The following is a 17,374-nucleotide window of genomic DNA, read 5'->3' as shown; positions in this document are numbered from 1 at the left end:
TACCATTCCTTCGGGATTTTGCAGCCCAAATGCATGACCTTGCATTTCTTAACATTAAATTTTATCTGCCAAATTTCAGACCATTCTTCAAGCTTCACTAGGTCTTTCTTCATGTTATTCACACCATCCAGGATGTTTACTCTATTAAAGATTTTAGCATCATCTGCAAAGAGGCAAATTTTACCTGACAGCCCTTCAGCAATATTGCTTATAAAAATGTTAAAAAGAACAGGCCCAAGAACAGAACCTTGAGGCACACCACTGGTAACATCCCTTTCCTCAGTGCAATCTCCATTTACCACTATCCTCTGTCGTCTTCCACTCAACCAGTTCTTGACCAGCCCATCACTTTGGGGCCCATCCCGAGGGCACTCAGTTTATTTAGTAGACGTCTGTGGAACACTGACAAGGCTTGTGTTAAGTGAAGCCTTTCAAAGAGTGCATTCCACAGTATGGGGACCACTCCGGAAAATGCTCACTGAAAGGTATCACATTGTGTGATATCCTTTGAGGAAGGTGTACTTAGAGATATCCCTGGGAGATAGCCCCTTTATTTTACTGTTAGTCAGTGAAGTCACGTCATTTACAATCTTCTATTAGTGTCTTATTGTAGCATTCTGAAATCAATTGGAGCTGGTGAATTTGAATTTTAGTGCTAAAAATCACCTTAGGGCCGACCAAAAACCTCAAAAACCCAAGATTTTAGGAGAGGGAGACCAAGACCCTAATTGTACAACAGTTAAAAACAGCTTTTGAAGAACCTCCCCCCTCTATTTTTTCCACAGGCTCTCAAAGCCTGGGGAAATGGTGCTGCTGCTGCCTGCTTCGGTTCCTCTCAGGTGTAGCGGTTCTAGGAGAGGCCCTCTGTTTCCAGTCATTCAGCCATTTCACTGGGATCTTCAGGCTGTCGGTTGAACCTCCACAGACCAACCCTCAACCCTTTCCCCCACAGCCGAAACCATGAGTGTCCTGAAGGGACACTATTAGTGCCTAAACAACCTGCATTCCAGCCCATGACAAGTTAAAGGGGCAAGCAAACACCAGGGGTATGGACCCTGAACTCCACTAATCTTCAGCAGGCTTGGCCTACCTAGGTTCCCAAGGGATATATCTGCCAGCTGCAGATTTTAAATCTGCTCCTCTCCACACAGGCAGAGTAGACCATAATCAAAAGGGATTTCTGATTTCACAAAAAAGACCGCGATTAAACTATTGCAAAATAAAAAAGAAGACACCTTTCATGTTCACCTGCAGAAAGACAGAGTACGCCAAGGTTCAGCATACCATTCCTATTGCAGGATTATACCAAATAAGGAGGTTCAGTACCCAAAGAGCATCAAGCTAGAGCCTATAAATATTATCTGGCTGGCAACAACAAATTAATTATATCTTAATTAACAAAGGAGGCACAGTCTCCCAACAGACACTCGTATATAAAAAAAAATTTTAAAAGTCTTTAGCTGTCGCATTCTGGACTTCTTGCAATTTAGTTATTGCTTTTAGCAAGCCAAATACAAAGAGCATCACAGTATCTAGGTGCTTTATAGTTATAAGAACTTCCTATTAGAGAATGACACAGACATGGGTACCTGCAACAAGACCTCTCTTGGCTTCTCAATCCAATCCTCTGTACATACCTAGTCAGATTTCTAGGATATCCACAATGAATATGCATGAGATAGACTGGAATACAATGGGTATTCATGCATATTTATTCTGGGTATTCTGAAAAGTTAACTGCTTAGGTGTGTCCCAAGGACAGAGTTGAGAACTTTTGTTCTACAACTAGGAAATACAAGACTAATGAACCAGATACTTCCATAATGCTTTTTTATGCCTCAGAGGCAATGTAAAAATAAAAAGTAAAAGACAGTTACCCAAACTTTTTACTATCGCTAAAAAGTCCTGTGTTACATTTTACAGATTTTTTTTTTTCTGAGCATGCTTCTGTTTACCCAAGCACTAGCTTCCCCATCTCATTTTAAATATGATCACTGTTGATTTGCTTACCTCCTCCATCTGTCTCCATTTCTTATCACATTCATCAAGGAGTTCATCCACAGAGCACTGAGCATGAGATGTGATATCCGGAGCAATATCATGCTGATACAATGACATATGCTTTGCTAGTTCCTCAGCCTAAAAAAGGAAGCCAAAATATTCTAAAGTTATTATTAATTTAATGACAATGGTTTTACAAATCAGATGTGTTTTATTTAATAGAAGGTACTATACTGTAATACACCATCCAAAGCTTCCATCGCTCGATGGGTCAATGAGACCATTGCTTTTGTGTACTTGATGGCAGAGAAGTGATTGTCGGAAGAAGTTCATGCTCATTCAACCAGAGCAATGGTTACTTCCTGGGCTGAGTCCAGGGGTTTTCCTTATAGGAGATTTGTCGTGAGGCTACTACATCTTCTGAGAATACCTTTTCTAAGCATTGATTGCATGTGGTAGTGCATGCAGAAACTGCCTTTGGGGCTTTGGTCCTTTCGGAGGCAACGGTCGCTTCCCACCCAGATTGAGGATTGCTTTGTTACATCCCACTGGTCTCTGGATTCATCTGCTGTTGTTGCTAAGGAAGGAAAAATTATGTTCTTACCTGTTAATTTTCTTTCCTTTAGACACAGCAGATAAATCCAGAGACCAGTGGGATAGCATCCAGAGACCAGTGGGATAGCACACATCTACCAGCAGGTGGAGATAGAGAAACTGATTAACAGGTGGTCTTATTGGCTGGCACCCCTCCTGTGTCTTCAGTATTGCTTCTTGCCCAAGCATCCAGAACCAGTAATATGCTTATCAAGCAAAAAACTTCTTTTCCCATAAATTTCTTTTCCCATAACCACGTTCAAAGGTTATAAAACAGAATACAACTACCAAGTAGAACAAAACCTCAGAAACTTGCAAAAGATAAACCAACAGACAATATCCAGAAAGGGTGGGGCTCTGGATTCATCTGCTGTGTCTAAAGGAAAGAAAATTAATAGGTAAGAACATAATAGAATAGAATACCCTCCCTCCTCCCTATACTAACTGGTGTATACTTCCAAAGGAAAATGGCGTTAATCATTACAAAGGATGTTAATGGCTCCCGAATTTTAATAAAGTTCTTATAATTTCCATGTTGAATAGCTAATGATCTTTCCATTCTGTACATGTGACATAATGAATTCCACCAAAAATTAAAATTATAAGTTTGCATCTATTATATGCACATTTATGAAAATGTGCCACAATTTTGCAAAATAAATTACGCAGATTTTTGAAGTACATTTTAACAACATTCTCTGGCATACTTTGTGTCCCATTAATTTATTGGGGGACACACACATGTAATAATTAGTGCTATGAAAGAAAGATAATGATAATAAATAGGGGAAGGGATTTTTGAGATAAGAAGGAGATGAAGCTGGAATCTCACCTAGGACTGGCAGAAAGATAGTGAATGGAAGAAGGGAAGGAGATGAGAGAGAATCATGGTGTAGAGCAGTGTCTCACAAACTATTTCCAGCCATGGCACACTAAACAAGTGGCAGCAGCTCAAAAGCACCAAGAAGTGCACATAAGTTCTCCCCCTCCCCCCCCAAAAAAACCCCTCCCAAAACCCCCAAAAAACAACTGTACCGTTCCTTCGGGTTTTTGCAGCCCAAATGGATGACTTTTACATTTCTTAGCATTAAATTTTAGCTGCCAAATTTCAGACCATTCTTCAAGCTTTGCTAGATCTTTTTTCATGTTAATTCACACCATCTGGGGTGTGTATTCTATAGCAGATTTTGGTATCATCCATAGAGGCAAATCTTACCCAACAGCCCTTCAAGCAATATCGCTTATAAAAATGTTTAAAAAAACAGGCCCAAGAACAGAACCTCCACTGATCTAGGGTTACCAGATGTCTAGGAAAACCCAGACATGTCCTCTTTTTAGAGGACTGTCTGGTGTCCTGATAGACTTTCCAAAACCCAATGAGCTCTGGCCACATCTGAGCATGCACGGATGACGTCACACATATACACCATGCTTAAGGTGACCATACGTCCCGTTTTCAACGGGACAGTCCCGTTTTTCGATTCCCTGTCCCGTTGTCCCCACACACAGCTTCGGGACGCTGAAATGTCCCGTTTTCAGGGACAGTGTCCCGAAGCTGTGCAATTGCTTCCCCTCAGTCCACCGCAGCTGCTGCTTGCCAGCCTCTCTCCAGAGCCATTCAAACCACCCCCACTCGGTCCGCTGCTTGCCGTCCAGAATTCTTCCCGTCTCCTAACTCAGCTGCAATAACGAAAGCCGATCTGCAACGAGAGGTGGCCAGAGTCAAGGGGCAAATTAAGGAAGTGGTTCAGAAGATTAGGCAGAATCCTTCTTCCCGACGTCAATTCTGACGTCGGAGAGGAAGTTCCGGGCCTAATCTTCTGGCCACCTCTCGCTGCAGATTGGCTTTCGTTATTGCAGCCGAGTTAGGAGGCAGCCCACGGTTCATCCTGACCTGACTCAAGCTGGGAATCGCTATCACCCAAACCATTTTAGAACCGCTCCCATGCGGTGCAGGGCTTTATGCTCCGATCCTCCCAACGGCACCTTGTCAATCATCGGTTTCTTTTTGGCGGCATCACTCTGCTCCCCCACTCTTCCAATTGCAGGAACGCACTGGTAAGGGCTGGGAAAAGGGGTGCTAGTGCTAAATCGGGAGGTTTTGAGTCTCAAACATGTCGGAGCTTCAGCTCTAATGGGCCATACTATTGAATGATGTCACCTGAAGCCAGGGAAGAAGGATTTTGGACTGCAAGCAGCGGATTGGGGGTGGTGGAATTGGGCGCGGTAGGGAGGAAGGTAAGCAGGCTGGCTATGGGGAAGGGGCTGGGACAAAGGCTGGAAGGCAGTGAGGGGGACATAGGAAGAAGGGAAGAAGGAAGGAGAGAAAGAGGCAGAGAAAGGGGGGGGGTTGTAAGTAGAAGAAAGACTAGAGAGATAAAGGCCTGGACCAAAGGAGAAAGACAGGAGGCAGAAGCAGGACTTTGGGAGGTGCAGAGGGGGAGAGACCCTAAGGAAGAGCAGAGAGAGGCAAGATCATAACAGAGGAGGGAGAGAGAGGGCGACCTGGAACAAAGTACAAAGGAGAACTGACACTGGATCTAGGGGCACTAAGGACATAGGAAGGAGGCACTGGGGACACTAAGGACATAGGAAGGAGGCATAGGAAGGAGGCACTGAGGGCACCAAGGACATAAGGAGGAGGGAGGAAATAGAAAGGAACAATTGTTGGGCCTGAGTGCAGAAAGAAAGAAATTAAAGAAAGAATGCACAGTCAGAAGGAAATGCCAGAGAATCATGAAATCACCAGACAGCAAAGGTAGGAAAAATGATTTTATTTTCAATTTAGTGATCAAAATGTGTCAGTTTTGAGAATTTATATCTGCTGTCTATATTTTGCACTATATTTGTCTATTTTTCTATAGTTACTGAGGTGATAACTTTGAAAAAACCCCAAATATAAATTATAACATTTTCTTTGGGTATAGGGTGCTTTGTGGTTTTTTTTTTTTATATTTTATGGTTACTGTTATGAAATAATAAGATATTGTGTGTACATGAAAAATGAATGGAAGAAACTGGGGGCGGGGCTAGGGCAGGATTGGGGGGGTTGGGCTAGGGTGGGATTGGGGGCGGGACTGAATATTAAGATGTCCCGTTTTGATGAAAAAAATAAATGGTCACGTTAACCACATGCTCCAGGCACTCCAGACTTGGCTGGAGCTTGTTAGGGAAAAAGAGAGGAGGTTTGTTGGGGTTGGGCTGGAGACTGGGGCGGAACAGAGTCATGTGTCTGGATTTTTGCAGCCAAAAAATGATAACCCCACATCGACCACTACCCTCTGTCATCTTCCACTCAACCAGTTCGTGACACAGCCCAGTTCATTTATTAGACGCCTATATGCAGTGGCGTACCAAGGGGGAGGCGGGGGGGAGGGCGTTGCGCCCCGGGTGCCAGCCCTAAGGGGGTGCTCCCGGCCTTGCCGTTCAGTCCCCCCCCCCACCCCCGAAGGACCGCTCGCCCCACTGACCTTCCTGCACCACCTGTGAAGCAGCCCGCAGCAGGATCGCGAAGTCAGCGTCAGCGATCCCTGCGCAGCTTCCTGCGCCGCGATCCCGCCCCTCCTCTGACGTCAGAGGAGGGGCGGGACCGTGGCGCAGGAAGCAGCGCAGGGATTGCTGACGCTGACTTTGCGATCCTGCTGCGGCTGCTTCATAGGTGGTGCGGGGAGGCCAGGGGGGCGAGCGGTCCTTCGGGGTGGGTCGGGGCGTCAGGCCTTCAGGGTGGGGCGGGCGGGCAGGCAGTCAGGCTTTCAAGGGGGAGGGGGGTGACAGGCAGGCAGGCAGGCCTTCAAAGGGGGACAGGCCTTCGGGGGGGGGGGGTGCAGACCTTCAAGGGGTGCAGGCCTTCAAGGGGGGCAGGCAGGCCTTCAGGGGGGGTGCAGGCCTTCAGGGGGGTGTAGGAATTTGGGGGGGGTGCAGACCTTCAAGGGGGTACAGGCCTTCAAGGGGGGGACAGGCCTTCGGGGGGGTGCAGGCCTTCGGGGGGGGTGTAGGCCTTTGAGGGGGTGCAGGCCTTCAAGGGGGGTGCAGGCCTTCAAGGGGGAGTCAGGCCTTCAAGGGGGAGACAGGCCTTCAAGGGGGAGACAGGCAGGCAGCCCTTCAAGGGGGGACAGGCCTACAAGGGGGGGACAGGCCTACAAGGGGGTGGGACAGGCCTTCAAGGGGGGGACAGGCCTTCGGGGGGGTGCAGACCTTCAAGGGGGTGCAGGCCTTCAAGGGGGTGCAGGCCTTCAAGGGGGTGCAGGCCTTCAAGGGGGTGCAGGCCTTCAAGGGGGGGGGGGAAGGCAGGCAGGCCTTCAAGGGGGGACAGGCCTACAAGGGGGGGGGAGAAGCTACAAGGGGGTGGGACAGGCCTTCAAGTGGGGGACAGGCCTTCAGGGGGGTGCAGGCCTTCGGGGTGTGCAGACCTTCAAGAGGGGGACAGGCAGGCAGGCCTTCAAGGGGGGGACAGGCCTACAAGGGGATGGGACAGGCCTTCAAGGGGGGTGCAGGCCTTCAAGGGGGGACAGGCAGACCTTTAAGGGGGGACAGGCCTTTGGGGGGGGACCATGATTTAGAAGTACACGGAGGGAAGGGGGTGTTCAAAGAGACGTGCATATACCAAACTTTGGGGGGGGAAGAAATAATGGGTCTGAAAATAGAGGAGAGGGAGACAGATTATGGACCATGGGATTTAGGGAGGGAAGGAACAGAAAGGGAGAGAAATTGGACACAAGGGATGGTGTGGAGGAGGGATAGAGATACTGGATAGGAGGGTAATTAGGAAAAGAAAGGGAGAGATGGTGGACTCTGGGGTGGTGGGGAAGGAGGGAGAGATGCCGGATGAAAGGGTATTTAAGAAAAGGTGGATCTGTGGAGGGAGATGAAAAAAAGGAAAGATACTAGACTTCCTGGGAAGGGAAGGGAAATGGAAAGGGAGGACAGAGTTGGCAGATGGATGGTTAGCATGCAGAAAGAAGGAGACCCTGGCACATTAGATAGATTGTGAGCCCTCCGGGACAGAGAGGGAAAATGCTTGAGTACCTGATTGTAAAAACCGCTTAGATAACCTTGATAGGCGGTATATAAAATCCTAATAAACTTGAAGCAAGTTATCAGAAGAAAACCAGAGCCTTGGACCAACAAGATTTGAAATATAACCAGACAACAAAAGGTAGAAAAATTAATTTTAATTTCTGTTTTGTGATTATAATATGTCAGATTTGAAATGTGTATCCTGCCAGAGCTGGTGTTGGACTGCAAACGTGAGCTAGGATTTAACAGAGAGAGGAAAAGTCCTTTTTGTTTCTTTATTTTATTTACACCACAGCGCCAGTGTGGTTAGGAGAAGCCAAAGGGGGTGAAAAAGCTATAAAACCCACCAGGAGTTTTGAAAAAAATCACCCAACTGGGCAGGAAAATCGAATTGAAAAACCAATTCAATAGGCTGAATCGAATCAAAAATTTTTTTCCTGAATCTGGCAGCAATAGTTTGCGCTACTGTCTTAGACTTTAGGACCTGGGATTGGGGAGAGATGGCATCCTCAGTACTTTATAATGCAAGTGAAACGAGGATTTGGTCAGAATTTTGAAGGGTCTGCAGAAAAAAAATATTGTATAGGCCGGGGACATGAGACAGCAGGAAATGGGAACTTTTCTTCCTTCTATTTTTGTGAATGGAAAGGCTGAGGATGTCAGAGAGTTCAGTTAAAATATGTGCTTTATAAGAAAATATAATAATGTGTTTTATAAAGTTTATAGCATAGCTGGCCTACCCAGTGAGGTGTTCCTAGTGGTGGTGGCAGCGTGTCAATGTGTTGAGAGGAAGAGGTGGTCTGGGAAATTCTGCTGAGCAAACTCCGGGCCCATTTCCACCCCCCAGTTAGTCCACTCCACTCAACTGGTTCACACACTGAGTGGGTCTTTGGGTGTTGTTTTGGGATCTCTTCCAGTGGTTTATCTCCTTCTGGTCCAAGGAAGGAAACTTTGTTATCCTTAGCATTGACCTACAGAATATGTTTGTAACAGCGCTGCTTGTGTGGCATTAGGCTATGTAGTGATCGAAAGAAAAAAACAGACCTTTGCACATTTTTGCACTATATGGTGGGTGTATTAGGAGATTCACATTTTCTTCACAGCTAAGTCCATGTGAAGTTACCTTGTGCTGTATTTGACATCTAGCAAGGTCTCTGTTTGAAAGGAAAGATCTAAACTTAAAAATGAAGTGGCCAGAAGTTATGGTAAAAGCAGATAGTGTAGCTGGTTTTAAGAAAGATTTGGACAAATTCCTGGAGGAAAAGTCCATAATCTGTTATTAAGACATGGGGGAAGTGTCTGCTTGCCCTGGATCGGTAGCATGGAATGTTGCTACTCTTTGGGTTTTGACCAGGTATTAGTGTCCTGGATTGGCTACCATGAGAATGGGCTACTGGGCATGATGGACCATTGGTCTGACCCAGTTAGGCTATTCTTATGTTATGTTCTCATCTGTAGGGGCCTTTGTTTTCACTTCTTATTTTAATGTATTTTTTTTCTGGGAACTTATCAGTGTTTTTTATAATGGGAACAAAAATGGAAGAGAATTAATGTGTGTGGGATGAGGGGGTAACTAATTTCTTCAGCTAAATAATTCAATCCACTTCAAACAGACATAGGAGAACTCACGCACCATTCACACACCCTCCAACCAAAAACGTCAAAAGAAAAAAACTGTTCGACAACCTCCTAGCCATTCGAACAAAACCTCAGAAACTTGCAAAAGATAAACCAACAGACAATATCCAGAAAGGGTGGGGCTCTGGATTCATCTGCTGTGTCTAAAGGAAAGAAAATTAATAGGTAAGAACATAATAGAATAGAATACCCTCCCTCCTCCCTATACTAACTGGTGTATACTTCCAAAGGAAAATGGCGTTAATCATTACAAAAGGATGTTAATGGCTCCCGAATTTTAATAAAGTTCTTATAATTTCCATGTTGAATAGCTAATGATCTTTCCATTCTGTACATGTGACATAATGAATTCCACCAAAAATTAAAATTATAAGTTTGCATCTATTATATGCACATTTATGAAAATGTGCCACAATTTTGCAAAATAAATTACGCAGATTTTTGAAGTACATTTTAACAACATTCTCTGGCATACTTTGTGTCCCATTAATTTATTGGGGGACACACACATGTAATAATTAGTGCTATGAAAGAAAGATAATGATAATAAATAGGGGAAGTGATTTTTGAGATAAGAAGGAGATGAAGCTGGAATCTCATCTAGGACTGGCAGAAAGATAGTGAATGGAAGAAGAGAAGGAGATGAGAGAGAATCATGGTGTAGAGCAGTGTCTCACAAACTATTTCCAGCCATGGCACACTAAACAAGTGGCAGCAGCTCAAGAGCACCAAGAAGTGCACATAAGTTCTCCCCCTCCCCCCAAAAAAAACCCCTCCCAAAACCCCCAAAAAACAACTGTACCATTCCTTCGGGTTTTTGCAGCCCAAATGGATGACTTTTACATTTCTTAGCATTAAATTTTAGCTGCCAAATTTCAGACCATTCTTCAAGCTTTGCTAGATCTTTTTTCATGTTAATTCACACCATCTGGGGTGTGTATTCTATAGCAGATTTTGGTATCATCCATAGAGGCAAATCTTACCCAACAGCCCTTCAAGCAATATCGCTTATAAAAATGTTTAAAAAAACAGGCCCAAGAACAGAACCTCCACTGATCTAGGGTTACCAGATGTCTAGGAAAACCCAGACATGTCCTCTTTTTAAGAGGACTGTCTGGTGTCCTGATAGACTTTCCAAAACCCAATGAGCTCTGGCCACATCTGAGCATGCACGGATGACGTCACACATATACACCATGCTTAAGGTGACCATACGTCCCGTTTTCAACGGGACAGTCCCGTTTTTCGATTCCCTGTCCCGTTGTCCCCACACACAGCTTCGGGACGCTGAAATGTCCCGTTTTCAGGGACAGTGTCCCGAAGCTGTGCAATTGCTTCCCCTCAGTCCACCGCAGCTGCTGCTTGCCAGCCTCTCTCCAGAGCCATTCAAACCACCCCCACTCGGTCCGCTGCTTGCCGTCCAGAATTCTTCCCGTCTCCTAACTCAGCTGCAATAACGAAAGCCGATCTGCAACGAGAGGTGGCCAGAGTCAAGGGGCAAATTAAGGAAGTGGTTCAGAAGATTAGGCAGAATCCTTCTTCCCGACGTCAATTCTGACGTCGGAGAGGAAGTTCCGGGCCTAATCTTCTGGCCACCTCTCGCTGCAGATTGGCTTTCGTTATTGCAGCCGAGTTAGGAGGCAGCCCACGGTTCATCCTGACCTGACTCAAGCTGGGAATCGCTATCACCCAAACCATTTTAGAACCGCTCCCATGCGGTGCAGGGCTTTATGCTCCGATCCTCCCAACGGCACCTTGTCAATCATCGGTTTCTTTTTGGCGGCATCACTCTGCTCCCCCACTCTTCCAATTGCAGGAACGCACTGGTAAGGGCTGGGAAAAGGGGTGCTAGTGCTAAATCGGGAGGTTTTGAGTCTCAAACATGTCGGAGCTTCAGCTCTAATGGGCCATACTATTGAATGATGTCACCTGAAGCCAGGGAAGAAGGATTTTGGACTGCAAGCAGCGGATTGGGGGTGGTGGAATTGGGCGCGGTAGGGAGGAAGGTAAGCAGGCTGGCTATGGGGAAGGGGCTGGGACAAAGGCTGGAAGGCAGTGAGGGGGACATAGGAAGAAGGGAAGAAGGAAGGAGAGAAAGAGGCAGAGAAAGGGGGGGGGTTGTAAGTAGAAGAAAGACTAGAGAGATAAAGGCCTGGACCAAAGGAGAAAGACAGGAGGCAGAAGCAGGACTTTGGGAGGTGCAGAGGGGGAGAGACCCTAAGGAAGAGCAGAGAGAGGCAAGATCATAACAGAGGAGGGAGAGAGAGGGCGACCTGGAACAAAGTACAAAGGAGAACTGACACTGGATCTAGGGGCACTAAGGACATAGGAAGGAGGCACTGGGGACACTAAGGACATAGGAAGGAGGCATAGGAAGGAGGCACTGAGGGCACCAAGGACATAAGGAGGAGGGAGGAAATAGAAAGGAACAATTGTTGGGCCTGAGTGCAGAAAGAAAGAAATTAAAGAAAGAATGCACAGTCAGAAGGAAATGCCAGAGAATCATGAAATCACCAGACAGCAAAGGTAGGAAAAATGATTTTATTTTCAATTTAGTGATCAAAATGTGTCAGTTTTGAGAATTTATATCTGCTGTCTATATTTTGCACTATATTTGTCTATTTTTCTATAGTTACTGAGGTGATAACTTTGAAAAAACCCCAAATATAAATTATAACATTTTCTTTGGGTATAGGGTGCTTTGTGGTTTTTTTTTTTAATATTTTATGGTTACTGTTATGAAATAATAAGATATTGTGTGTACATGAAAAATGAATGGAAGAAACTGGGGGCGGGGCTAGGGCAGGATTGGGGGGTTGGGCTAGGGTGGGATTGGGGGCGGGACTGAATATTAAGATGTCCCGTTTTGATGAAAAAAATAAATGGTCACGTTAACCACATGCTCCAGGCACTCCAGACTTGGCTGGAGCTTGTTAGGGAAAAAGAGAGGAGGTTTGTTGGGGTTGGGCTGGAGACTGGGGCGGAACAGAGTCATGTGTCTGGATTTTTGCAGCCAAAAAATGATAACCCCACATCGACCACTACCCTCTGTCATCTTCCACTCAACCAGTTCGTGACACAGCCCAGTTCATTTATTAGACGCCTATATGCAGTGGCGTACCAAGGGGGAGGCGGGGGGGGAGGGCGTTGCGCCCCGGGTGCCAGCCCTAAGGGGGTGCTCCCGGCCTTGCCGTTCAGTCCCCCCCCCCACCCCCGAAGGACCGCTCGCCCCACTGACCTTCCTGCACCACCTGTGAAGCAGCCCGCAGCAGGATCGCGAAGTCAGCGTCAGCGATCCCTGCGCAGCTTCCTGCGCCGCGATCCCGCCCCTCCTCTGACGTCAGAGGAGGGGCGGGACCGTGGCGCAGGAAGCAGCGCAGGGATCGCTGACGCTGACTTTGCGATCCTGCTGCGGCTGCTTCATAGGTGGTGCGGGGAGGCCAGGGGGGCGAGCGGTCCTTCGGGGTGGGTCGGGGCATCAGGCCTTCAGGGTGGGGCGGGCGGGCAGGCAGTCAGGCTTTCAAGGGGGAGGGGGTGACAGGCAGGCAGGCAGGCCTTCAAAGGGGGACAGGCCTTCGGGGGGGGGGGGTGCAGACCTTCAAGGGGTGCAGGCCTTCAAGGGGGGCAGGCAGGCCTTCAGGGGGGGGTGCAGGCCTTCAGGGGGGTGTAGGAATTTGGGGGGGGTGCAGACCTTCAAGGGGGTACAGGCCTTCAAGGGGGGGACAGGCCTTCGGGGGGGTGCAGGCCTTTGAGGGGGTGCAGGCCTTCAAGGGGGAGTCAGGCCTTCAAGGGGGAGACAGGCCTTCAAGGGGGAGACAGGCCTTCAAGGGGGAGACAGGCAGCCCTTCAAGGGGGGACAGGCCTACAAGGGGGGGACAGGCCTACAAGGGGGGTGGGACAGGCCTTCAAGGGGGTGGGACAGGCCTTCAAGGGGGTGGGACAGGCCTTCAAGGGGGTGGGACAGGCCTTCAAGGGGGGGACAGGCCTTCAAGGGGGTGCAGGCCTTCAAGGGGGTGCAGGCCTTCAAGGGGGGGGAAGGCCTTCAAGGGGGGACAGGCCTACAAGGGGGGGGGGAGAAGCTACAAGGGGGTGGGACAGGCCTTCAAGTGGGGGACAGGCCTTCGGGGGGGTGCAGGCCTTCGGGGTGTGCAGACCTTCAAGAGGGGGACAGGCAGGCAGGCCTTCAAGGGGGGGACAGGCCTACAAGGGGATGGGACAGGCCTTCAAGGGGGGTGCAGGCCTTCAAGGGGGGACAGGCAGACCTTTAAGGGGGGACAGGCCTTTGGGGGGGACCATGATTTAGAAGTACACGGAGGGAAGGGGGTGTTCAAAGAGACGTGCATATACCAAACTTTGGGGGGGGAAGAAATAATGGGTCTGAAAATAGAGGAGAGGGAGAGAGATTATGGACCATGGGATTTAGGGAGGGAAGGAACAGAAAGGGAGAGAAATTGGACACAAGGGATGGTGTGGAGGAGGGATAGAGATACTGGATAGGAGGGTAATTAGGAAAAGAAAGGGAGAGATGGTGGACTCTGGGGTGGTGGGGAAGGAGGGAGAGATGCCGGATGAAAGGGTATTTAAGAAAAGGTGGATCTGTGGAGGGAGATGAAAAAAAGGAAAGATACTAGACTTCCTGGGAAGGGAAGGGAAATGGAAAGGGAGGACAGAGTTGGCAGATGGATGGTTAGCATGCAGAAAGAAGGAGACCCTGGCACATTAGATAGATTGTGAGCCCTCCGGGACAGAGAGGGAAAATGCTTGAGTACCTGATTGTAAAAACCGCTTAGATAACCTTGATAGGCGGTATATAAAATCCTAATAAACTTGAAGCAAGTTATCAGAAGAAAACCAGAGCCTTGGACCAACAAGATTTGAAATATAACCAGACAACAAAAGGTAGAAAAATTAATTTTATTTTCTGTTTTGTGATTATAATATGTCAGATTTGAAATGTGTATCCTGCCAGAGCTGGTGTTGGACTGCAAACGTGAGCTAGGATTTAACAGAGAGAGGAAAAGTCCTTTTTGTTTCTTTATTTTATTTACACCACAGCGCCAGTGTGGTTAGGAGAAGCCAAAGGGGGTGAAAAAGCTATAAAACCCACCAGGAGTTTTGAAAAAAATCACCCAACTGGGCAGGAAAATCGAATTGAAAAACCAATTCAATAGGCTGAATCGAATCAAAAATTTTTTTCCTGAATCTGGCAGCAATAGTTTGCGCTACTGTCTTAGACTTTAGGACCTGGGATTGGGGAGAGATGGCATCCTCAGTACTTTATAATGCAAGTGAAACGAGGATTTGGTCAGAATTTTGAAGGGTCTGCAGAAAAAAAATATTGTATAGGCCGGGGACATGAGACAGCAGGAAATGGGAACTTTTCTTCCTTCTATTTTTGTGAATGGAAAGGCTGAGGATGTCAGAGTTCAGTTAAAATATGTGCTTTATAAGAAAATATAATAATGTGTTTTATAAAGTTTATAGCATAGCTGGCCTACCCAGTGAGGTGTTCCTAGTGGTGGTGGTGGCAGCGTGTCAATGTGTTGAGAGGAAGAGGTGGTCTGGGAAATTCTGCTGAGCAAACTCCGGGCCCATTTCCACCCCCCAGTTAGTCCACTCCACTCAACTGGTTCACACACTGAGTGGGTCTTTGGGTGTTGTTTTGGGATCTCTTCCAGTGGTTTATCTCCTTCTGGTCCAAGGAAGGAAACTTTGTTATCCTTAGCATTGACCTACAGAATATGTTTGTAACAGCGCTGCTTGTGTGGCATTAGGCTATGTAGTGCTCGAAAGAAAAAAACAGACCTTTGCACATTTTTGCACTATATGGTGGGTGTATTAGGAGATTCACATTTTCTTCACAGCTAAGTCCATGTGAAGTTACCTTGTGCTGTATTTGACATCTAGCAAGGTCTCTGTTTGAAAGGAAAGATCTAAACTTAAAAATGAAGTGGCCAGAAGTTATGGTAAAAGCAGATAGTGTAGCTAGTTTTAAGAAAGATTTGGACAAATTCCTGGAGGAAAAGTCCATAATCTGTTATTAAGACATGGGGGAAGTGTCTGCTTGCCCTGGATCGGTAGCATGGAATGTTGCTACTCTTTGGGTTTTGACCAGGTATTAGTGTCCTGGATTGGCTACCATGAGAATGGGCTACTGGGCATGATGGACCATTGGTCTGACCCAGTTAGGCTATTCTTATGTTATGTTCTCATCTGTAGGGGCCTTTGTTTTCACTTCTTATTTTAATGTATTTTTTTTCTGGGAACTTATCAGTGTTTTTTATAATGGGAACAAAAATGGAAGAGAATTAATGTGTGTGGGATGAGGGGGTAACTAATTTCTTCAGCTAAATAATTCAATCCACTTCAAACAGACATAGGAGAACTCACGCACCATTCACACACCCTCCAACCAAAAACGTCAAAAGAAAAAAACTGTTCGACAACCTCCTAGCCATTCGAGCTGCAACACTCGACCCCCAACTCTACAACCAATTGACATCGACCACAGACTGCAAAACCTTCAAAAAGAAATAAAAACCCTTCTATTCAAAAAACACATAAAACCGAACTAACACAATCAGAACTGTCCCAAGCATCACCTGCAACTACTCCATATGTACTTCTGATGTCATGACAATTCAGACATAATTTATGTTATGTTATGTTTGGAATATAAGAAAATTTTCACTGCCTGTTTCTATTCTGACTATTTATTCTGTTTCATGGTCATTACAAAAAATATTTTTTTACATAGGGGGGGGGGTGTCAAAAAATGATGGGTCCCGGGTGCCACATACCCTAGGTACGCCACTGCCTATATGGAACGCTTTCAAAGGCTTTGCTAAAATCTAAATACACCACATCTAACTCCCGCTGTGTTACAGCCCAGGGAGGGGGGTATGGAAGCTTTAGTTTCCCGAAATAAAAAAAATCAAAACAACAGTCTCTTACCATGACCTGTCAGAAAGACTTCACGGATCTCTTCTTCCGGATTAGAGTCCAGGTACTATATTAGCGATCCTTACAAATGAAAACGAGACTCAACTTTTTATCTTCTCTCTAACGAATAAATATCGAAGTCTCCGCACACGACGCTCATTGGCCGATGGGGAGAATGACGAAAAAAATGCGCGACCTAGTGCCATTTTTCTTACTCTGCGGAATGTCGCGCTTCTGTGACGTTGGAGTGTACATGGCGACTGGCGGCTTGGATTTGAAGAGGAAGCATGGTGGCGGGGAAGAGGCAGAGAAGGTGGCTGCGTGTGAAGTTTCGCGGTCCACAGGGGATCCTGAAGAAACCGAGGAGGAGTGGGTCGGGCCACTTCCTTCTGAAGCATCCCAAACCAAAAAGAGAAAAGGTAAGGAAGGACTCGTGCTGCTACGATTACTTCTAGAGCACTGTCAGGCAGTAAAGAGAGAGCTCCTGCTTAAATTAGTAGAACTTACAGTCTAGTCAAGACAAATATATCTGACAAATATATTGGTATAGCCAGAAATGTCGGTTGTCTCTTTTTTTCTTGGGGGAGGGGAGAGAAGGAGAGGACGGGGCAAATAGTACACCTGGTGTACAATAAATAATGCCTTGGAGCCCCCCCCCCCCCAGATGTCATTATTGTGGATGAAGCTGTTTTAAATTAAACTATTTCAGGCACTTACCGTCCCAAAACTGCGCGCGCTCCCCTAAGAAAAGTTATTTTTTTAAAGATGACTCTAGAGGCAGAATCCTACAGTTTAAATTTGAGCAAATGATTTACTAGATAGAACGATAAAATATCTCGGCACACAACTGTACTGCAAAATATTCTAAAACTGCCTGATGTTTTGACAGAATAGTTACTGTGATTTAGTACTTCCCCTTTATTTTGTTGCTAAGTAATTTTAATAATTTATATTGATAAGTAAATAACTTTGAAGCCTTCTTTTTATATCTATTGTAGTTCAGACATGCACAAGAAGAGTATTGTGTAGAAGGCCAATAAAGAACATATTAAGAGAAATATAGGATCAAATCATGTAATTAAAGATATGCACTGACTGTGTTATTTTATAAAGTTCTTTCTTGGAATGCTCAAGACAGAAAACAAAACAACCACAATAAAAACAGCAATGATGATGATAATTG

The 17,374-nt window shown here is 46.3% G+C and overlaps 2 protein-coding genes across 3 annotated transcripts in view; one reads left to right on the top strand and one right to left on the bottom strand.

Moving 5' to 3' along the window:
- Nucleotides 1-16,359, bottom strand: part of CENPK (centromere protein K) — a 94,742-nt gene extending 78,383 nt beyond the window's left edge. For both annotated transcript variants that reach the window (XM_033930244.1, XM_033930255.1), the window contains exons 1-2: nt 16,204-16,359; nt 2,011-2,139 (exon numbers count right to left, since the gene is read on the bottom strand). In XM_033930244.1, the coding sequence (XP_033786135.1) occupies nt 2,011-2,139; nt 16,204-16,206 (132 nt within the window). In that variant the 5' untranslated portion in view covers nt 16,207-16,359. The remainder of the gene's footprint in view (nt 1-2,010; nt 2,140-16,203) is intronic.
- PPWD1 (peptidylprolyl isomerase domain and WD repeat containing 1) overlaps nt 16,332-17,374 on the top strand; it is a 122,241-nt gene continuing 121,198 nt past the window's right edge. The window contains exon 1 of the mRNA XM_033930233.1: nt 16,332-16,610. Coding sequence (XP_033786124.1) covers nt 16,358-16,610 — 253 coding nt within the window. The 5' untranslated portion in view covers nt 16,332-16,357. The remainder of the gene's footprint in view (nt 16,611-17,374) is intronic.

The sequence above is a fragment of the Geotrypetes seraphini genome, chromosome 1 (assembly GCF_902459505.1).
Source record: "Geotrypetes seraphini chromosome 1, aGeoSer1.1, whole genome shotgun sequence".
In the NCBI taxonomy this organism is placed as follows: Eukaryota; Metazoa; Chordata; class Amphibia; order Gymnophiona; family Dermophiidae; genus Geotrypetes; species Geotrypetes seraphini.
This window is presented reverse-complemented; position numbering and strand designations above follow the sequence as displayed.